Here is a 23,696-nt window from a genome sequence, read left to right on the forward strand (position 1 = left end):
TGTTGTTGTTATTGTTTGTCCTTCATTATCAAAGAGGACCATGACAGATGTCATGACTTTAAATGAATTGAAGTGAGAGAGAGTTGTACAAGGTCACCAACCTCACTGTCTCTTCCAGAGTCATCTGGGTCCAGTGGCAAGATATATATCAGGATGACTAGAGATGGCCATGAATGTTTAAGGCAGTTGGAGTTAAATGACTTGCCCAGAGTCACATAGCTAGTAAGTATCTGAGGTGAGATTTGAACTCAGGTCCTCATGATTCTAGGGCCAGTGCTTTATCCACTGTGCCACCTAGCTGCCCCAAATGAGACATTTGTAAAGTACTTAACACAGTACCTGGCACATAGTAGGCACTATATACTTCTCCTTGAATAACCTATTACCAGTCAGGAAACTTGGGGGATTCCAAATTTTGGGTTAGCCGAGGAATCAGACTTCCTATGAAAACTATCCTATCCTATAATACTTAAAATTCATTTAGGAGCAAGTTGCCTAGGACCCCTACCAACATTCCTTGAATTCAAGCTATTCAAGTTGTGGATTGGAGAGTATCTGTGACCCTCCCACCCCAGTCCTGCAACCCCTTCCCCCTCCCCCTCCCCATGTTTGGACTCTCACATCTTTCAAAGGACCTGTTTTCCTCTAACATGTTTGGATTAGAACCTCTCAGTAGCTCAGCTTTCATACTTCATTTCTCCAGATCTGAAGCCACAGTCCTCTGGCATTTTATTTATTTATTTTTTCTATGTACAAAATTATATAATCTTTTTTAAAGTAATAAAACATTTTTTTATAGTTTTGAGTTCCAATTTTTATCCCTCCTTCCCTCCCTCCCCTCCCCCGTCCCTGAGGTGATACGCCAATCAGATATGGGTTATGATTATGTAAACATTACCATATTAGTCATTTTGTATAAGAAAACTTGAATAAAAGAAAAAAATGAAAGAGTGAAAAACAGCATGTCTGTGTTCCATCAATATCACTTCTTTCTTTGGAGGTGGATAGTATGTTTCATCAATAGACCTTTGGGATTGTCTTGGATCATTGTATTGCTGAGAATAGTTAAGTCCTTCACTGTTTTTCATCAAACAGTATTGTTATCTCCATGCACAATGTTCTCTTGGCTCTGCTCACTTCACTATACATCAGTTTATATAACTCTTTCCGGGCCTTTCTGAAATCATCCTGCTTGTCATTTCTTATACACAATAATATTCCATCACTATCATATACCACAGCTTGTTTAGCCATTCCCCAATTGATAGGCAAGCCTTTGATTTCTAATTCTTAGCCACCACACAAAAAAAAGCTGCTATAAATATTTTTGCACACATAGGTCTTTTTCTCTTTTGGGGGATGTCTTTGAGATATAAACCTAGGTGTAGTATTGTTGGATCAAATGGTATGCACAGTTCTGTATCCCTTTGGGCATAGTTCCAAATTGCTCTCCACAATGGCTGGATCTTTTCACAACTCCACCAACAGTGGATTAGCATCTCAGCTTTCCCACATCCCCTCCAACATCCAATATTTTCCATTTCTGTTATGTTTGCCTCTGGCATTTTATTCATCTGTTTCCTTTTCTCTGCACATACCTGTGTACATGCCCATGACAGCTATTATCCAGTCACCAATGTGAGGACAGTAGCTTTGAGTCCCCAGAGGATGAAATGCTCAAAGAGAAGAATTAGGACTCATTTGACCTGCTCCTTAAGCTTGTCTCTCTGCTTTGATAGCTGTAACCTTTCTCTTTTCATGTTTTGTTCTTTTGGTGCCAGTGTTTTTTTCTTATTCAGTAATTCCTCTTCTTCTATCTCTTTTGATTTTATTTGTGCAAAGGGTTTTAAATTTTATGTAATAAATGGACTTCTTTTGCCTTTAACAATGACCTCTATTCTTTTTTGGTTAAGAATTATCTCCCTAGTTATGGTTTTGAAATTTACTTCCTTCTGTTCTTCTCTCTCTCTTTTTTATATTTAGGTTGCATATTAATTTGGAGAATCTCGTCACCTGCAAATAGATAATTTTGTTTTCTCTTTGTTAGTGTTTAATTTTATTTTGTCTGATTACTGTAGCTGGAATTTCTAGTAATATGTCAAATAATAGTGGGGAAAGAGAATAGCTTTGCTTTAGCCCCATTTGGTTTCATCATATTGAAGGAGGGCACTTCCATGATTATGTTTTAAAAAAATTTTTTTAAGTATTTTTAGATGTTTTTAAATATAAAAATGAGTGTCGTATTTGTATTTGGTCAAAGACTCTGTATCTGTTGAAGTAATAATGTGCTTTTTTCTATTTAAGAGATTAACTGTGCCAACTGGTTTTTTTAGTATTGAACTATCCTTGCATTTCTGGTATGAATCCAACTTGACCATAATGAATTGTTTTCTGCATATATAACTTTGGTGTTCTCTTAAGGATTTTATTAAAGAATTGTCATCAATATTAATGAGTGAGAATGATCTGTAGTTCTTTTTATCTGCTTTGTCTCTCCTTGTTTTGAATATTAGGATCTTACTTATTTTACACAAAGAATTTGATAAAGTGCCTTCTTTCTCCTTTTAAAGATTAATTTTTGTAATAATACTATAGAATTCTAGGAAGAATGTGTATTTTTATATTTCCACTCAGATAAATGGCATTTTCCTTCTTATTTATTTTTATGTTGGATTGTCAAGCTGTGAGAGAGGAATATTAAGGTCTCCTATTATCGTTTTATTACTTTTGGTGCCTTTTTGCCTAAATTTGCCTAAATTACCTAAATTTTTAAAAAGCTGATCATTTGATTCTGTAATAACTGCTTTAGTTGTGGTTTCTGTATGGTCCAATTGCTTTCACACTCATTAATACATCTTTTTCTAATGGATAAGGCCATATAAATGAAAAGACTTGAGCTGTCTTTTGCTTCGTAGTCTGTTTGTCTCATCTGGGTCCAACTTACTATAGCCACATATAAAAAAGCAGGGCTCATGCCATTTTAGAGGTGCAGGCATATACAAATAAAAATGGTATTAGAATTTTATAAAAATGTAAATTATATTTTAAAATACACTATAAAATAAATGCTAAAACGTAGTAAGACAGTTATGGTTTTAAGGCCTATTATTCATGCATCATAGGTAGCGTGTTGCTGCAAATAGAAGTATATTATGTATTAGATCATTTATGATGTTTCTTGGTCATCATTCTTAACTTTCTTGAGGAGCAGCAAATGACTTCTCTAGTATTTATTATTTAATGCAAGGCTACATGTTTTGCCATAAGTCAAAGACCATCTCCTGCATAAGAGAAGAGCCTGTATTTCTAAATGAGGCCTAATACACTAATATTCATATTTCTTTTTTATACTTAAATGCAGGAAGCATTGTCATTAATTAAGAAGACTGAATCAGAGCAAAGTGCCCTGTACTCGTATCAGAAGGATGCAGAGGATGCTAAAATACCCCAAGGCAAAGTTCCTTCTCCTCCCATATTGATTTCTAGAACTCATTGTTCAGTGACATTTAAACCTGCTCCATTTGTTTGTGACAAAAAGGTAATTCTTTCACTATAAACTTGTAGTACAGTACAGATGAGAGAACTATCAGTAACTATAATGAAGGTTATTTGATTGTTCTCAGTAGAGTCCTCAATTTATCTTAAAATATCCTGCTTTCTCCTTTTTTAGTCACTGACCCATCAAGTAGGCACTCAAAATCTAATTTTCTTTATAATATTAAAATTTTTCCATGGTATTTTGGGTTGTGCTTTACTGACTGACCAGACCTAGAAATAAGGGGAGATTGAATAGATTTGGAGAATAGATCAAGTTAGGTCCCCACATAGCCATGGCATATTCTTTGTTAACTATGTGAACACATAATCCTACAGAAGTTTGGAGTGCTGTGGATCTAGTCTTTTGCTGAAGGCTGTCTATGACTCAAAAAGTAAATAACCAGGGCAGATAGGTGGTGCAGTGGATAGAGCACCGGCCCTGGAGTCAGGAGTACCTGAGTTCAAATCTGGCCTCAGACACTTAACACTTACTAGCTATGTGACCCTGGGCAAGTCACTTAACCCCAATTGCCTCACTAAAAAAAAAAAAAAAAGTAAACAACAATCATTGTGGCATTAGGCAACACAAGGTTATCTAGTTCCTAAAGTTTTCTCAAGAAAGAATTGGTTTGTTGATTCTAGATGAATATCAACTCCAACTGTTTTGACACAAAGTCAGGGCTTCCTGGGTTCCAGGCCATCCTGTTTCTCCCCTGGTTTTGCTGAATACAAATATTTGAGATATTTAAGATTTGGGCTACTTACTTTTTTGGGGGGGGCAGTGAGGGTTAAGTGACTTTCCCAGGGTCACACAGCTTTTATATCTTAAAACCTCTCTATATCACCAACTATCTCCTCTGATTTTGTTGCAGAAGACGAGGTAGCCCTTCTCCTTGTCAAGTACAACATTTCTTTTTATGCCCTGAATGCCATCCTTTCATGCCGTTTTCATCAGTTTTCCCCATTGATTGCTCCCCCTCTATCTCTTATCTTTCATATCTCTCAGTCTACTTATTGGTTCCTTCCCCTACCCCACTGCCCACAAATGTTCCAGCCAAATTGGACTTGAACATGCCCTATTGTCTGTATCCATTCATTTGCATATGGTATTCACCATGGTTGGTTTATGTTCCTTTCTTAGCTCTGCCCTTTCAGCTTCCTTATCTTCTTTCAAGGCTCAGTTCATGTGCTACTTCTATGAAACCTTCCCATTGGGGTGGTAATAGTGTTATCTGCCTCTCTGAATATTCCTAGGGATTTCTGATTTCTTCCTTGACCTCTTCACTCTGTACTTTGTCTATTTTTTTTTTCAGTGCAATGAGGGTTAAGTGACTTGCCCAGGGTCACACAGCTAGTAAGTATCAAGTGTCTAAGGTTGGATTTGAACTCAGATCCTCCTGAATCCAGAGCCAGTGCTTTATCTACTGTACCACCTAGCTGCCCCCTTACTTTGTGTTATAATTATCTACATGTATATCATATCATTTCCAGTAGAAAACTCTTAAAGGCAAGAGTTATTTTGTTTTATTTTGTTCTTTCTATTCCTATCACCTTAGATTTTGAAATACTATATCTGAGTAATTGGCTCATTTTTACTTTTTTTTCTTTTTCTTTTTGGTGGGGCAATGAGGGTTAAGTGACTTGCCTAGGGTCACACAGCTAGTGTCAAGTGTCTGAGGCTGGATTTGAACTCAGGTCTTCCTGAATCCAGGGCCAATGCTTTATCCACTGCACCACCTAGCTGCCCCCAATTGGCTCATTTTTAAATGTTTTTGTTTTTATGTTTCTGTGGGATATGTTTAAGTTCAGTCACTTCATTGTGACTGACAGCACAGTATAATTATTCAACCAAAAAATATTTATTATGTTCCTGCTATGTGCCAGGTACTAGGCTAGGTGCTGGATTTATTAAGACAAATGACAAAGGCCTTATTCAAACCACTTACATTCCATTGGAAGGTGAGGATGGGAAAAACACTAGATTAGGCTTTGAAGATCCCCAACATTTATGGGTGGTATGACTTTGGGATGGTCACAGCCTCAATGAGCCTCACTTACCACATCTTTAAAATGAGGAAGTTAAAGTGTTTATGTCTAAAGTCACTCAAATTTCTCTAAGCCATAGCTTTCTAATTTGTGCACAATGGGTAGCAATGTTTACCTCCACCTCTGTCTTATAGGTTTCAAAATTGCAAAACACCATGTAAATGTGAGCAGTTATGGTGTCATTATATTCTTTTAGCTTCAGGATACTTGGAAAGCAGTAGAAATAAATAAGTCTCTAATGTTTAAGCCTTACTTTTGAGAGCCAGCATCTAATACTTTATGTCTGCTGATGCCTCATATTTCAGAAAATATTAGTCTTTGGCTACAGCACTAGATGGTGCTATGTGTTTATTTAAAGAGAAGATTTTTATAATTTAAGAATTCAGCCATTGAAAAAATCTTCACAAAATCTCTTCTTAAGGCAGTTTAATTTGCAAAATAAAAAATTTTAGGAAATTATAATCCCTAGAACTATTTCTGGGAACTAATACATCTTATTTTTTTAAAGTGGATATGGCATTTAAAAATTGTCCAAATATAATGATTATTTGCTATCTTTATAGTTAGAACATACTCAAGTATTATTTTAATAGAGTACTTAAGAGGCTTTATTTAAATAAAACTTGAAAAATTATTTTGCAGAGATTTTTAATTCTGGAATTCTGAATTTTAGCTTTTTAAAAATTTAAACTGAGAACAATAATGCTTAACCATTACCTTTAAATTTTCTCTATGAAAACTGGGGAACTGAGTTTCAAAAATCTTTTGTAAAAGAATTCTTTTTTTCTATCCACTGTATTTCAGTTCTTTTAATCAGTTGTCTGCCCCTAGAGGCCTTGTGTCTTTTGGTATAGGCTTCAAGTGTTGCCAGTGGGACTGTTTAAGATGTAATGAAGATGGGGGTAGGATGGAGAGGAGATGCAGACAGAAATATCAGGTCATTGCTAGAAAATCCCAGACATCACCAATCACCATATTTTCCCTCCTTCTGCCTTCTCCTGGGCTCCCGACATCTATTGCCTAATTGGAGGTGGGGGAGAAATGGGAAATTAGGCAAAGTGATACCTAAGGACAAGGTAGCTTATGAGGCTATTCCTCAGGTCTTATATTTTAACATTAATGTGTTAGATAACATATTTGACTACAGATGAAACCTGCCCCACATTGACATTTTGGCATAGGTATTAACATTTAAATGTCAAGGTAGAGCTTAAAGAACCTCTTAGAAAATCAGAATCTAGTTGAGTCATGGGAGCAGGCTAGCACTAAATCTGCTATTTTGGTGAAGAATTAATTGAGATAATTGTTTTTCTCATACCATTAGGAGCTTAAAATTCATTGGCAAACTTGGTACTTATTCAGAAAGTAATTCCTTCTTGATGCAATGAGATGAGACAAGCTAAATACCTCTTGTAGATTGCACATGATGAAGCTGTCTTTTTCTTCTGAAAGGTCCATTGGTATACCATTTTGGGATGTCAGATGGGAACATGTATTGGAAAAGTAAGGTTGAACCACCATTGTCTTCCAAACTCTGGAGAACCAGTAAGTCAAAGCCACCACTTGTCTATCTTTGGCATATATTTTTTTTTCCTAAAAGTTGCCTAATTAGTACAGATTAGCTTTTTTCCCTTAAATAAGGATGATGTTTACTGTTTGCTTCAGGGAATCTGTTGAATTTTCACTTGAAATATAACTAATCTCCCATTATACAGGGTGTCCCAAAAGTCTTAATGTAGTTTTAAGATATTAAAGCCTAGAACTGCACTAAGATTTTGGGACACCCTGTATATCACAGGAGACAAAAATATGTTTTATTTTTGAGTAGTTTATTGAATTACATTTTAAAAATAGTGTGGATGTTGACATAATGTAAGCCGAGTAGTCTGATATGTTTGTTATTTGTTAATAGGTGCCTGCTAATGAAAAAACCCTTTTAGAAGTTGTTGGTTTAGAGCCCAATGAAAAATACTTATTTGCAGTTGCTGCTTATGGCCCCGATGGAGAACTTATTGGGGACACAATTGGAGAGACATCTAAGCCAATTCTGATTTACACACCACTTTCTACTATTACTACTCGCTTATATCTGACTGAGGTAAGGCAGGTTTTAAGGTTTGAAACACTGTCCCCTGCCAGTCCAGTTTTTCTTAATATTTTAGTTTCTGTTTAAAAAAATAACAGATAACCAAAATAGTTAATAGTTAGTAAATATTTATTGAGCATCTACTATGTGCCAGGTACTTTGCTAAAACATTGGGCAAACAAACATGGGAGAAAAAAGAAAGTGCCTGCCCTCAAGGAACTTACACTTTCATAGGGGAAGATAATGCATAAAAGGAAGTTGAAACGGGGCACAAGAGAAGAAGGTACCTGTTGTGGGATCAGGATAGAGAAGTCAGAGGAGTCCCAGAGTAGTGTAGCTAGGTGAGAAATAAGATGTCTGAGCTGAGCTCTCTCCTTAAATGGAGGTTTGGAGTTCATGGCATACCCCTCCAATAAGAGACACAGAGGGTAGGAATGAGGTTGAGTACCAAGGCTGAGAAGATCTTACAGGTTAATGAAATAATCTGTAACAAATGATGATTAATAAATGAGATCTTGAGGAGACTCTGATCTTCCCTGCTTCTTCCAAAGCCTTGATTTTTCAAGGTCTAATATCTCCTTGATAATAAGATTTCATTGAATTTTTTCATCTTGGTCATATCCATCCCAAGCTTGTAAGGAATTTAAGATGGGGAAAGCTCATTGTGCTCTATTGGGCTTGGTTAGAGATAGATCCGTTTGTCTAGATTCCTGAAGGCTGGGAGTAGTCCAAGTACGGATAATGTCTCTGTCCAGGGGTCCCACCTGTTGAAAAGGGTATAGTTCTTTGAACTGATAGCCTAAAGCTGTAGGTAGTCTGGTATAGTCCTTCATTTTAATATAGCCTTCCTCCAATTATGTTACCCAATTAGATTTAATGGTTGTTTGATGAACCACCTACTGTTTGGAGGGTATATAAGCTGTGAGCCCTGCCACCATGATTATCTGTGGTCTGAGAGAGATGTCCAAATGACCATGCTTTTATTAATAACCTGCTGGTCTTATTAATAAAATAATTAAATTACCCAGAAACTTTGTCTCTCAAATTTTTAATCATCACAAATCCCAATGATAAGCTTCCCAGGCATGAAGGAGAAGAAAAAGAAATTTCAGAGTAGTACAGCCAGGTGAGAAATGAGGAAATATTTGACTACTCAACTAAGAATCCACTCTACTAAAAATTTACCATGATACAAATAGAAAATAAATAAAAATTAAACCCATCCAAATAATTTTAGGTTCCCTCCTTTCATAGGGAATAGGATTAGGGACAGAATCCATGATTTCATTGATATAAGGAACTCGCATGAGGATAATTCCTTTTACCATTACTCCCTATGCATCTTAGTCTTAGCTGCCAAGGACAATGAGAGATTCAGTGACTTGCCCAAGGTCACATGATCAGTATGAGTCAGAGGCAGAACTTAAAACAGTTCCCTATATGAATGATCCAAATCTTCCCCTTTCTAAATCTTTTTTCTTACTTCGTGTTTTAGATTGGCAAATTCCAAAAGCTTTAGGTATAGAACAAGACATAAAAGCATGTGAATTCTTCTTTTCCCCCCTACAAATAAATTTTCTGTAAAGCCCAACTCTGATGCCTTATTGTGACACAGAGACAATTGCAGTTTCTCGAAGGCTTTGTGAGCTTGTCAGATCCTGCAAAGTTGGAAAGTAGACATGCCCAGAGACAGACTTGTCTGAGGTTAGCTCGGTTTGTCATGGTTCATAGCCAGAGATATGGCCATGGGAAAATGACTTTTTTGGGATATAATAACTCAGTTACAACCTCCAGCAATCGAAAGGCTAGCTATCACAATGAAACCAAAACTCTTTTGCCATATTGAAACATTCAGATTAAAAGTAAATCATGTACTGATGATGAGTGAGATGAGCAGAACCAGAAGAACATTGTACACAGTATCATCAACATTATGTGTTGATCAACTGTGATAGACTTGATTCTTCTCAGCAATACAATGGTCCAAGATAGTTCCAAAGGACTCATAATGGAAAATGCCTTCCAAATTCAGGGAAAAAAGAGAACTGTGGAATATGGATGCAGATTGAACCATACTATTTCTTTTGTTTTTGGTGCTGTTGTTTTTCTTTTTTGAGGTTTTTCCTTTTTGCTCTGATTCTTCTCTTATAACATGTCTAATGCAGAAATATGTTTAATGTGATTGTACATATATAACCTATATCAGATTGCTTGCTGTCTTGGGGAGGAGGGGAAGGAGGGAGAAAAATTTGAAACTAGAAATCTTATAAAAACAAATGTTGAAAACTATCTTTACATGTAACTGGAAAATAATAAAATACTTTTATAATTTTAAAAAAGTAAATCATGTTTTAGGCTGATTACTTGGTTTGAACCAGAAAAATTCCATCTCAAGCAATAGCTTATCTTTTGCAGATTGTGCAAAGACTGCTCATACTTTTTGGGGGGGTGGGGTGGGTAGGGCAGGGCAATGAGGGTTAAGTGACTTGCCCAGGGTTACACAGCTAGTAAGTGTCAAATGTCTGAGGCCAGATTTGAACTCAGGTCCTCCTGGATCCAGGGCTGATGCTTTATCCACTGCACCCCTTAACTGCCCCCTGACTGCTCATACTTTTTAATAGTATTCATAGAGTACTGGAGAAAACAGTCTGATTCTTCAGTTTTCTTCTAATTAGTTAAAAATCAAATTAGCCAACTTTTTATTTTATTTTTCATAAAACTAGTTTCAAGTTTTATTTGATGGATTTTTGACTTTCAATTTTATTGATCTCTCCTTTGATTTTCAGGATTTCTATTTTTGTGTTTAAATGGAGATTTTAAATTTGTTGTTTTTCTAGGGTTTTTTAGTTGCATGTTATCATTATTTGTATTGAGATTGTTGATTCAGTCGGGGTGGGGGTGGGAAATTAGTTGTTGATTGATTGTTTCTATGATTTGTTCTTTGAATTGCACATTCTTTAGGTTTAGGTTTAGTTTCCAATTAATTATTAACCTATGCTTCAAAGGTCCTTTATTGAAATTAAGTTTTTAAAAATAATAAACATTTGTATTTATAGTTTTTTTTAGTTCAAATTTTTATCCCTCTTTCCCTCCCACCTCTTTCCTTTCCCTGAGATGGCAAGCAATCAGATATGGCTTATGCCTGTGTGATTATGTAAAACACTACCATATTAGTAATTTTGTACAAAAAAAACTTGAATAAAAGAAAAAATGAAAGAAAGTGAAAAATAGCATGCTTCAGTCTGTATTCCATCAATATCAGTTCTTTCTTTGGAGGTGGATAGTATGTTTCATCAGTAGTCCTTTGGGTTTGTCCTGGATCATTGTATTGCTGAGAATAGTTAAGTCACTCACAGTTCTTCATCAAACAATATTGCTGTCTCTGTGCACAATGTTCTTTTGGTTCTGCACACTTCACTATACATAAGTTCATACAAGTCTTTCCAGGCCTTTCTGAAATCATCCTGCTTGTCATTTCTTATAGCACAATAATATTCCATCACCATCAAAATACCACAGCTTGTTTAACCTTTCCTCAATTGATGGGCATTCCTTTGATTTCTAATTCTTAGCCACCACAAAAAGAGCTGCTATAAATATATTTGTATAAATAAGTCTTTTTCTCTTTTGGGGGATGTCTTTGAATGTAAGTTTTATTACATTATGGTCCCAAAAGGGTGTATTTAATATTTCTGCTTTTTGGTATTTGTTTGTGAGGTTTTTATGCCTTAATACATGCTCAATTTTTGTAAATGTGCCAATGACATATGACATTAGGTATACTCCTTTCTGTTTCAATTCAATATTCTCCAGAGTTCTATCATATATAACTTTTCTAAAATTATATTTATTAATCTAATTCTTTAGCAGCAAAGACAGGTAGCCTTAATATTGGCTTTCACAATATAAAGATAAAAATAGAATTAAATCACTATGTGGATACTGTAAAAAGGAACGTCTGAAGATGGGAAAATCTGATATTAAGTGAACATCTCAAAGGATTTAGAGGTGAAAGGACCTTAGAGATTTTGTAGTCAATTTATTAGTTTTATTGATGAGGTAATTGAGGTCAAGAGAGATCACATGACTGGCAGAGGTCTGTATAGACTTTGAACCTAGGTCCACTGATTCCAGAGCCCAATGCTCTCTCCATTATATCATACCCTTTCTCTTTAGCTTTAAAATACTTTGAATCTTATTTTTTGAATATTATATCTTAATTGCCCTTTTCTACTCTCTTCTCCTTCCCCATATATGTCTTTTAGGTATATGTATACTGATGACATCACTAACTAATGTAGGTTTGACCTCAAAGCAGGAAAAGGAAGTTTGTGATTCTATCAGCCCAAGATTCATTTGACTTTCAGTCTGTTAATTTTGCTGGTGTGGAATATTGTTTTTATTTCTTCACATTTCCAGATTGCTCTCTTCTAAAAAAATTTCCACCTAAGTTGATTAGTTCATAAATTCAAATTATGAGATATTTGATTCAAAATATCTATCTTAAAAATGCAGAGATCACTTTCCAGGGATTCTTCCAATATTAGCTGAAATTATTTGGTTGGCCAGTCATTTTCTTTGTTTTGGATATCATCTCTGTAATCTTTATACAGTCCCCTGTTTGCTGGAAGAAAATTATTTGGCAGGGAAGACAGTTTTTTTGTTTTTTGGTCAAGACCAGTTTTTCTGTGGACACTGACTGGGTTCCTGGTCTTCTTTGCCTGATTTTTTTTTTTCTTTTTTTCTTTTTTAGTGAGGCAGTCGGGTTAAGTGACTTGCCCAGGGTCACACAGCTAGTAAGTGTTAAATGTCTGAGGCTGGATTTGAACTCAGGTCCTCCTGACTCCAGGGCCGGTGCTGTATCCACTGCGCCACCTAGCTGCCCCACTTTGCCTGATTTTTCAAAGGATAGTTGTCTCCTTCTGCAGTCCAAGGTCTGTCAGAAAATAAAGTGTTACAAGTTGCTATTAGCAAAGCACTGGGCTTGTAGTTGGAGATTACTTTTCTGCTTTGCACTGGGCAAATTGAGAACACCATAATGTGATAGGTAGCTAGGTTCACTTTATTTATTTATTTATTTGTTTGTTTGTTTATTTATTTATTTATTTATTTATTTTTAATTTTTTTATTGAGGCAATTGGGGTTAAGTGACTTGCCCAGTGTTAAGTGTCTGAGGCCGGATTTGAACTCAGGTACTCCTGACTCCAGGGCCGGTGCTCTATCCACTGCGCCACCTAGCTGCCCCGTAGGTTCACTTTTTATTACTCTTCAGTAAGCTGTTCCACCTAGAAATCAAATTGAAGTCTTTTTGATTTAGTAATAGAAGGATCCTTTAGAAGTTGCTACCATTCTTATCATTTCCGTTTCTTGGGATTGCTCATTTCTCTGATACACGTTTGAAGGTCACATTAATATTTCGGTGTCCTCAGTTTTCAGATGCTGAAAGGGATCATCTATAATAATTTGATTGATTTGGACATACCCTCCAGTGGCACACATCACAACTTATTCATGACTGCCCAACCTGTGTGACTCTTGTGTATGTCTTCCCCCAAGTTCACCCTAAAAAGGTGATCCACTGTAGCTTATTGTGAAAGCCCGGCTGTTCCCTACTAATACTCCCATTGATAATGCCTCTGGTTCACATGTAGATTTCTCTCATCAAGATTTTTTTTTATGGAGAGGGAAAGTAGGTATATACGTCAGTAGTTCCTGATACTCTTTCAGCTGTCTTTTGGAGTGTGGAGTAGAACATGAACAAGCTTGATCTGAGTTCTCCTGGGTCTTTTGACTCTTCTTCTTTAGCCATTTAGCAAATTGATGCCTCAAAGACCTGATAATTATATTGCTACAAGCATGTTCTTTTCTGAGTAGGTTGGAAAAAGTCCAGTTGCTTTCCCCAGATTTGTTTTCTCTAATACCATTTTTACTTCCTCTAGGACCAGGATGTTAGAGCTTAAGTATGGCAGAACTAAATATTTTTATAGATGTTTTCCATTTTTCTTCCATTTTTGTCTCAAGTGTCCTTGAGATTTTTCTTATTCCGATCCCTGCCTAAGTATTTAAAGCTGCTTTTCTTTGATCACGAAGCAATACAGCTCATTATCGTCCTTCGTCATACTTTGTAAGATTTTACAAACAAGTTTACATTCTAAACCATTGTTGGCTTTAGCCACCATCTATCTTCTCTTGGCAAGTAAATTATGTGTTTTCTGACTAAGGTTATCTTTAGGCTTTTTGTTCTTTTTTATGGGAGTTGATATATGCTGGTTAATCCTTTCTATAAAATTCCTATAAAGTTTATGTTATCCATTGCCCTTTTTTTTTTTTGCCATTTTAGCATGTTAAAAATAAGCTCATTGGCATCAAGTCCATAGTAGCATTTTTCATGTTTTTACCAATTCTCAATGACTGATATTACCTTTTATAGTTTATTTCATACTTTTTCTCAACATTACCTGGTGGCTTTTAGGAAAGTAAGATGATTCTTCATCAGACTTTATCTAAAGTACTTCTCTGTCTTGAGAATGACTAATTAGTGCTATCTTGGAATTGTTAAGGAGCTTTTTATGAACTGTACAGTTGCTCTGCATTTCTTTTTATTGCACCTTTTTTTCTCTTTAACTTTATTCTTCAGGTCAAGGGCATACATTTATATGTCTCCATCAGAAATACATTTTATGGAGGGTGAATGATATGCTGTAAAACATAGGTGATTGAAAATGTAGCCTTGGCTCTACAGAGTAAAATCTTAGATAAATAGTTAAAACCATACACAATGAGTAGTGTAGTTTTAGAAAGAGCATTGGCTGTAGAGTTAGAAGATATGGGTTCAAAATCTATCTCTGGTATTCGCTACCTATGTGACCTTGAACACATCTTGTAACTTCTGTAGGTCTCAGTTTCCTCACATGTAAAATGATGGTGTTGGATTAAATGATTTCTGATGACCTTTTAGATCTGAGTTATATGAGATAACATGGTGTCAGATAATCTGAAATGAAGCTAATTCCATTTGTTGGACTTTAGTGTTAGCAAAGCTTTTGTCAAAGTTCATCAGGGTATTATGCTATTCTTATGGATAAAATAGAGTAATAAAGTCAAGGTGAGTAAATGTTTACTGTGAGTTGGATTCAGAACTGATTGAATGGTGGGGGACAAAGAAGAGTTATCAATAGTTCAGTGTTACCTTGTAAGGAACTCTTAGAGGCATGAAGAATGCCTTCACTCTGTTCTTGGTCCTGGGTTCTTTCAAGGCCCAAGATGACTCACTTATCAAATTTGCAGATGACACAAAGTGGAGAGAAATATAGTTAACACATCAGATGACAGAATCAGAGTCCAGAAAGAATTTCATGGGCTCAGAGATTGGTCTGACTGTATCAAGATGATATTTCATGGGGATGTTGGTTGCCTTTGACATATATCATACTATCTGGAAGAGAGAAAGGATGGGGGTATGTGTGGAGCGGAGATAACAAGACAAATTCACAGATGACTTAAATCAAGGAGAGACACCATGTGGGGTATCTGGGGAAATTGTTTCCTCATAAAAAAAAGTTCATACTCAAAGGACCCACATATTTATAGTAGCTCTCTTTGTGGTGGCAATGAACTGGAAATTGAGGGAATGCCCATCAATTGGGGAATGTCTGGACAAGTTGTGGTATATGAATGTAATGGAATACTATTGTGCTGTAAGAAATGATGAGCAGGCAGATTTCAGAAAAACCTGGAAAGACTTAAGTGGACTGATGCTGAGTGAAGTGAGCAGAACCAGGAGAACATTGTACACAATAACAGCAACATCGTGGGGTGATCAACTGTGATAGACAACTCTTCTCAACAATACAATGATCCAAGACAACTCCAAAGGACTCATGATGGAAACTGTTCTCCACATCCAGAAAAAAGAACTGTGTATTCTGAATACAGATTGAACGTATTATTTCTACCTTTTTTTGAGGTTTTTCTCTTTTGTTCTGATTTTTCTTTCACAACATGTATAATGCAGAAATATGTTTAATGTGATCATACATATATAATCTATATCAGATTGTTTTCTGTCTTGGGGAGGGGGAGGAAAGGGAGGGAGGGAGAAAAATTTGAAAGAAAAAAAAAAGAGCTCATACTCAAAAAGGTTTGGAACCAATAGGGATTTACCAGTTATGACCACCAGGAGCCAGGAGTTGGAGCAGGCTACTGACCATGGTGCTGATACATTTGGAGACTTAAGGTGTCTGAAGACTAGGTATCTGGGGAAAGTGAATTGCCTCAGATTCACACTGGTGATTCCTGAGGGCTCCACCTTTCTAGGCCACTTGGCAGTCAAGTGCTGCCTATATGAACTAACTAGCACTAGTTATCATATGATAATCTCATCTCAATGTTGTGAAGGTTATAGAACAGCTTTGAAGCTCTGCATGCTATGACTGAAGAGAACAAGTCATCACAGGATTTGGCTTTTTGAGGAACTCTACCTTCACAATACCTGGTTATTTGGTCCTTCATCTGCTGGGCTGTGATTTCTGTGGGTCTTATCTTTGGCTGGCCTAGGATAGATATGCCATAGAGTCTATGTACACTGGAGGGCATCGTCTTCTTCTGGGTTGCAGGTGATCTATGTGTGCTATTTAAAGCTAGAAAGACTTGGGGTTGAAAAAGTTTCTAGATGATTATCTGGGATATGTTTTCTGGGGCCCTGCCCATGTAGAAGAGAGATTAGAATGTCATGGTCAGGTGGATATGGGAGATATAACAATTACTCCTAGTGCTAAACATAAGACATATTGTGTCCCCTTCTTAGCTTTTCTCTTTCATTCTTTCCTCTTTTCAGCTCTTTCCCCTTTGTTGTATGAAAGCCCCTAAAGTGTCAGTCAGAGCCAAGGAAGAATGAAGTATATTTCATACTTTTGGTTTGGGAAATACGATTGTTTATCTTGGAACAGATTGTTCATTATAACAATATTTATAATATATGCCATGTAATGCAGAGATAGATGGAAATGAAATTAATTTGGCTCAGATGTGATCTTTGTTTTGCTTAGGAGAATTTGAAATATCTTTTCAGAGATTTCAGATTTCCATGTAATTTAGGAATGAAAGAGGTTCTAAAGTATGTTAGTCTATCTTGCCAGTTGACATAGTTACCATGGTGTATGGTGTTTGAAGGAAGAGCAGCAAACTAAAACGACTATATTTGAAATTAGGGCTTGACAGTACTGACACAAAAGTTATGTTTAATTATCTGTGCATATGAAGCAAACAAAAATATAATATCTCAAAAATATTCCTTGTCTCATAGGTTGCCTTTCAAGTTGGCAAATATTCATTGGCCAAGAAAGCCTTTGCTCCAGTTTGGGATTATTTTGTCTATACTCCTTGTCCAACAAATGCATCCATTATTTCTTTAAACAGCATGTTAACCATTACACCACACAGGTAATTGGAAAAATATTTTTAAAATATAGATTTAGTTATTGCAGATGTAGTTCTTTGAGATGAGACTGTTCAGTGGTTGGTTGTAATTTTAACGTGAAAGATGTTTCTTAATAAGTACATTTGACATGTAATAATTGTTGCATATGACAAACAGTTATATCTATATTAATGAAGAATATGCATTCCAAGGATACACTGGTTTTGTTAGAAACTTCATTATGAGAATGAGAAATAATGCACGAAGCACAAAGAAGCATTAGAAAGTCAAATGGGGACATCTGAGTATAAAATATCATTAAATATTAATGAGAATAATATCTAATGTGGCAGAAAATGCAAAATATGTGTCTGGGAACCTTGAAGCCCAAAGAGGGGGGATAGGAAAGGGTATTTTGGGGTTAGGTACACTTGTGTTAAGGTGACAAAGGAACAATTGTTTCCTCCATCTCACTCCTTCCTCTCCAACTCTTCCCAATCTCTAAGTAGCTCCAGGACCTAAAACTAGGGCCAATAGGATGTATCTGTTTCTCCCTCTCAAGGCTACCATGTGTCTTTAGTGATGGTCCAAGAGAAGGTGAAGTGTGATTTCTGGCACACTGATGCTTTTCATACCTTTAAGTAAGTACTTATGCCATCTCAGTCCACAGCTATTATATAAAAGACTTAAAACTCAGAGGGCTATTGAGGTAGTTTCTTTCTTGACTTTCATTCTCCTAATTGAATTGCAAATATAAATTAATAAGAGTAACTAACAGCTTTTGATATACACTGTGGGGAAGCCAGGAGAGTCCTGGCCTTGGAGTTAGGAAGACCTGGGTTCAAGTCCCAATTCTGACACATCCTCTGAGACTCTGGGTGAATCACTTCACCTCTCAGGGCCCCAGTTGCAGAGCAGGTACTGATCTAGGTGCCAATCTGCATGGCCGGTAAGAATAACTAACATTTATATAGTGCTTTATGGTTTACAAAGCATTTTAAATAAATTACCTCACTTGGATCTCATAACAGCCCTGCAAGAGAGGAAACTGAGACTAAAAGAGTGATTACATATGCAGTAAGTAGCTAGCACAGGATTAGAACTCAGGTCTTCCTGGCTCCAGGTCCAGCATTCCATCAGGTATGTCACCTCACTAAAAAGAGGCTGTCATTAGAGACCCCATGCTTCTTATTAGAATTTCCCATAACAGTGAAACCATAGTTTCAGTTTAAAAAAAGGATGGTGGGCCCTTGCCTGTTTTGCAGGAGGTAAGAGGTAAAGAGAGCATGAGTAAATGAGGTGCCTGAGGTGAGGGAGGAGTCAAGACCACTTTTAAGTGGGGTACAGAAAGGGAGGTAGTATTGGGGAGGAAGACAATTTCACAAGCTGGCTAATAGTTGCCTAGGATTAACCTTATTGATCTTCAACTAGGCAAGGACAGATAGGAATTGGGCAACAGAATGAGTGAATGAATTTCATAAGAATTCAGGATTCGGAGTAGGGAATGTTCATAGGTAGTTGGGATATAACAGAAAGCTCCCTGAAGGTGGTAATATTGGAGATGGATCTTGGAAAATAGGTAGGATTTTAACAGGTGGAAATTGGGGTCAAGAACATTGGATTCAGAGGAAATACATTGAAAAAATCAGTCTTGGCCAGGGTCACATAGTATAAAGGTGATTTGGGGTCTAAGGTAGTCTGACTGTATGTAGTTGTTGACTTGCTGACTCCCCTGTTAGACTGTGTTGTGACATATGCCAACATGGTGACAGAGAAAATAGACAAATTGGGTTTCTGGAAGGGTAGAATGTCAATTGGACAAAGACTTGTAGAGCATAGGAGAAGGAGTCAAGAAAATTAATTAATTAAAAGATTCTTGGGGAGAAGTGAGAACAACACTGAGATTAAATGGTATGACTTTGTATGACAAGTGAAGCGTTACTAGGTAAGATGGACTAGAAGTAGAGAAAGATGTCAAGAGAGTAGAAATCATTTCAGGAAAAAGGACAGGGCCAGTGGGCGTGATGGAGGGGGAGGGAGGAACCAAAGGTCAGAGAGGAAGTTTGCAGCTCAAGATTTTGCAGGTGGAGTGAAATCTCAAGTGTGGCCATGTGGGTGGACAGTGAAACGGGATGAAAATGGAAGTCACTGAAGCAGAAGTCATGGAACTATGAGCCTGGTATGGTAGAAGGCTCAACATGGATGTTGGAATCATGAGAATGTTGTTAGGAGATGGGGTGGAGGGCAGGTGAGCTAGGTGCTGAAGTCATTGAGGAAGCTGGAGAAAGATTTGTTAGTATGTTAGTGACTGAGAGCAGAATGGTGAAAGAAACTGGGCAGTATACAGATGGCAAGATCTAGGAAAATGAGAGCTGATCAGGTGAGAAACAAGCATCGGGAAGCAGCAAAAGACATGCCCAGATCTCCTCTTGTCCTAATGCTTCAGGGAAGAGGAATAGAAAAAAAGTAACAGATCTTGAGTAATTCATCCAAAAACTGGACAACTTTTATGAAAAGTTCTCCACCTCCATGGGCTTCCTCTACCCCCAATTTCTGCAAAGGATCTTGGGTATCTCTAGAGAGTGTTGTTGAAGGATGTAGTGTTGGCAGCAAGGTTTCACTTTGCATCAGCTCGTGCAGGTCCCTTCATGTTTTTCTGATAGTATCCTCCTCTCCTTGCTTTTAAATTTTGTAGATTACATACAGATACCTTGGCAGAGTCTTCATCAGTCCTTTTATATCATTTCATGAGATGCATTTTTGTAACGAGTAACATTAATATTGTGGAGCAAAAACTCTTCTGTGATGCCATCAGGGGAAATGAGGTTTTCACCTGTCAACAAGTAAGTGAATTCAAATGATAGCAAAATGTCCCTGATGTGAAATCACCTTGATTTTTCCCTTTCTTTACAGAATGTTTCATCATCTAACCTAACAATGACCAACCATAGACCCTTCTAGGAAAGAAAGCATCTAATCTATGAGTCCCCTAAAATGATTAGGGACAAAGCTCACCGTGTTTACTGGACATTCAGGGCTCATGAGCTTATGTTCTGGCAAATAAGAAAATCAATTTTGCAGAAAAGATGGGAGAAGACACCCTCCCCCATTCCTTTGTATAGATGGGGTTCCAGTGGCATGAACATTGCATATAATGTTAGATATATTGACTGTAATCAAGACAGATTATGAAGAATAAGCCAAGAAGCAGCTAGAATTAATGAAAAATTCTGAAATTGGGGAGAAAAGGGACTATTTTGCTGACTTTTTCCTCCTCTTTTTCTATTTCTTTTCTCTTTTTAATTATTTTTATAAAGAATAACCTTTCTGTTATAACCCTTTGTTATAAGGAATAACCTTCCCCCTGTGAGAGAGGGAGGAAGAGGATAAAGGAGACATAGGGAAAAATAAAAGTAATTTAAAAATAAAAGATGCAAATAAAAACCTATTAAAAGAAAACAGAAAACCAGGTTACTAATGTTAACTTTTTAACAATCAAATAATGTTTTTAGAAGTTTAAAATTGTAATTGACTATTACCCTTAGATTCCTTTCTCTCTTTCTTTCATTTACCCACATATGATAATTGTCAATTTTTGCTGTTTATTTCTTCCTGGCCTTAAACAGCATCCACTAGTCCCTATTGAATTGCACTTTGCTTCTTTTGGGCACCCAGGTGGAGCAGTGGAGAAAAATCTGGGCCTGGTGTCAGGAAGACCTGAGTTCAGATCCAGAGGTGTGCCACCTGACTTTGAATCCAGTGGTTGCTTCGAAATTTAGTTTTTCTTCTGAACAACAGCTAAGGAATTGCTAAGCCATTGGGCTTTCTTCTTTCCCTTGGAGATGAGCAATTGAAGAAACAGATATTTCACCTGAGAAATAATGTCTTTTTTTTTTTTAAACAGGCTTTCAGACTAGCAGAATGTCAGAGAATGCTAGTGGCAATTGAACTTAGTACCCACTTAAATGATTTGAGCTATTCGCTGCAAGCTGTCGTTCAGTGCTATGGTCTCCTAGCCCCTCTCATCTTTCACAATATTGTTCTGGTACCAGCAATCCAGGTAAGAGCAGCTAATGATGGAAGATGTCTTTTTTGGGGGGGAGGGGATGGAAAGGTAGTGTCTCTTTTGTAAGATGAAAATTGGCTAGGAACAGGAAAGATAATTCTTCAGGAGACTGGTGATGGTGTGTGGGATGGAGTGAAGGTTGGAGAGAGTAGTAGTGGGAAAATTATCCAGGAGCTGTGGCAGGAAGTGACTTGCCTTTGACCATGCAGCAGGCTAATATGTAGGTTCATGTACAGTTAATACGTAGGACGACGTAGAGATGATTAGGGGACTCTGAACACCTCCTATGTGGTTTTCCCTTACTTCAGATTTTATCTTAACCACAATTAACTCTTTGCCATTTGGTATCACTTTTTTCCATTGAAAAAAGGCACACGTGTGTGCTCAGGCCAGACCCAGAGAAATCGGTTTCTGCTACAAGCTGCTACAGGAGTCTGCATAAATACGGGTTTGAGACAAAGCAAAATATTGCTTGGTGTCTTTCAATGTGTTTTGCATTCCCTTGTGAACTTCTCTAGTCTGGCAAATAGAGTGTGGTTTGAGGAAGGCCTCGATAATCAAAATGGTGGGGGAATCTAGGTGGCGCAGTGGATAGAGCACTGGCCCTGGAGTCAAGAGGACTGGAGTTCAAATCCAGCCTCAGACACTTGACACTTACTAGCTTTGTGACCCTGGGCAAGTCACTTAACCCCAGTTGCCTCAGCTCCCCCCCCCCCAAATAATCAAAATGGTGTCCTGAGAGTCGAGGAGACTATCATTCAGACAATGTCCCCTCTCTTTCTTGGATGACTGAATGATCATAAAACCCTAAGAGTTGGAGGGGATTGTAGAGCTCATAAGGTCTAGCCAATGCCTGAGCAAGAATCTCTTCTACAGCTTACCCAACAAGTGGTCATTCAGCCCTGCTTTGTGTATTCAGGGACGGCGAACTCACTTTTTTGGGGGAAGTAGTCCATTCTGCTTTTGGATGCCTTTCATGGTTGGGAAGATTTTCCATATGTTGAGCCAAAAATCTGCTTCTCTGCAGTTTCTACTTGGCACCCCCAACTTTGGTCCTCTGGGGTTGGGGAAAACAAGTTTAGTACCTTCTATAGGATTACAAGGAAATTGCTTATATCAGGAAGCAGACCATAGGTTAAGAACCTGGATAGCCTTATGTAATGGCTACCTGTATTCAGGAAAATTATCTGGATCCCCTCAGATCAATGTGGCAGTCCAGTGAGATTAGCAGGCATGTTCCTCCATATTGGTGGAACCAGTGGTTGGCAGTGTATGGCCGTGGAAGGTCTTTAAAAGTCTCGTTGTGAGGAATTGGAAATTGAGGGGTTGCCCATCAATTGGGGAATAGCTGAACAAGTTGTGGTATATGAATGTAATGGAATACTATTGTGCTGTAAGAAACGATGAGCAGGCAGATTTCAGAGAAACCTGGAAGGATTTGCATGAACTGATGATGAGTGAGAGGAGCAGAACCAGGAGAACATTGTACACAGTATCAACAACATTTGATTAACTGTGATGGACTTGATTCTTCTCAGCAATACAATGTTTCCAAGATAGTTCCAAAGGACTCATGATGGAAAATGCTCTCCAAATCCGGAAAAAAAGAACTGTTGAATCTGGATGCAGATCAAACCATACTATTTCTATTGTTGTTGTTGTTGTTTATCTTTTTTGAGGTTTTCCCTTTTTGCTCTGATTCTTCTCTCATAACATGTCTAATGCAGGAAAAAAAAGTCTTGCTGTGGTGTGCCTCTTAATTATTTTAAAACAATCTATTGACTAGAATGGAGTGGCCCAGCCTGGATATCACGAGTGTCTTTGATACACTCTAGCTACACTGTCTAGCTCATCAGAGGGGCCAGTCCATGAACCTCTTGGAGACCTTCACTGGCTGGCTGCCATTGTGGTTCTTGTCTCTGCTGCCATAACCCCACCATGGTACTCCCTCGATGCCACCAGTTCATGATAGTAAAATATGAATGTTTGGGTCACCAGATGCAAAGTAAAAATGATAGAAGGAAAGTGAACTATGGATTTATTTTCCCGCTACGATACTGAACTGATTTAATTTTTAAAATTGATGATTCCCAATGTATGACATGAGTGTAGTATTTTTCACTTGTGGGCTGTACAGTTTGCAAATGCCAAGTAGGACATTTGTCTACAGATGATCTTTATAGGAAGTCTTTTTAACCACCATGCTTTTGTTTTTCAGATCCTAATTAAGTGTTTGGTAGTTTTGCAAGAGATCCCAAATGTTAACTTTCCCAAGAGACAGATGGGGAATTTTGAGGGTATCCAGCATATGGTCGCGTGTTCTGTTTATTACACGACAAAGGTACTCATCTGGTTATGTGCCCTTGGGTCCAAGAATTGAGAAAGAGTAGAGAGAATGACAAATCTCTTCTTGAAGGTGCACTCAAATCCTGTGATGTTCTTCAAAGTGTAGCAAATGATGCCTCCACTTATGAAATCAAACAGTCTGATTAAAATGCTTCCGACATTACTGTCCAAGTGACCCACTTCCAGATAGAAAGTTA

At 37.3% G+C, this 23,696-nt stretch overlaps 1 protein-coding gene across 1 annotated transcript in view; it reads left to right on the top strand.

Annotated features, from left to right (window-relative positions):
- CFAP54 (cilia and flagella associated protein 54) overlaps positions 1–23,696 on the top strand; it is a 347,358-nt gene that overhangs the window by 128,192 nt on the left and 195,470 nt on the right. The window contains exons 22-28 of the mRNA XM_043967706.1: positions 3,362–3,538; positions 7,036–7,128; positions 7,496–7,681; positions 16,974–17,110; positions 19,783–19,930; positions 20,992–21,147; positions 23,372–23,494. Of these exons, the coding sequence (XP_043823641.1) occupies positions 3,362–3,538; positions 7,036–7,128; positions 7,496–7,681; positions 16,974–17,110; positions 19,783–19,930; positions 20,992–21,147; positions 23,372–23,494 (1,020 nt within the window). The remainder of the gene's footprint in view (positions 1–3,361; positions 3,539–7,035; positions 7,129–7,495; positions 7,682–16,973; positions 17,111–19,782; positions 19,931–20,991; positions 21,148–23,371; positions 23,495–23,696) is intronic.

The sequence above is a fragment of the Dromiciops gliroides genome, chromosome 5 (assembly GCF_019393635.1).
Source record: "Dromiciops gliroides isolate mDroGli1 chromosome 5, mDroGli1.pri, whole genome shotgun sequence".
Classification (NCBI taxonomy): Eukaryota; Metazoa; Chordata; class Mammalia; order Microbiotheria; family Microbiotheriidae; genus Dromiciops; species Dromiciops gliroides.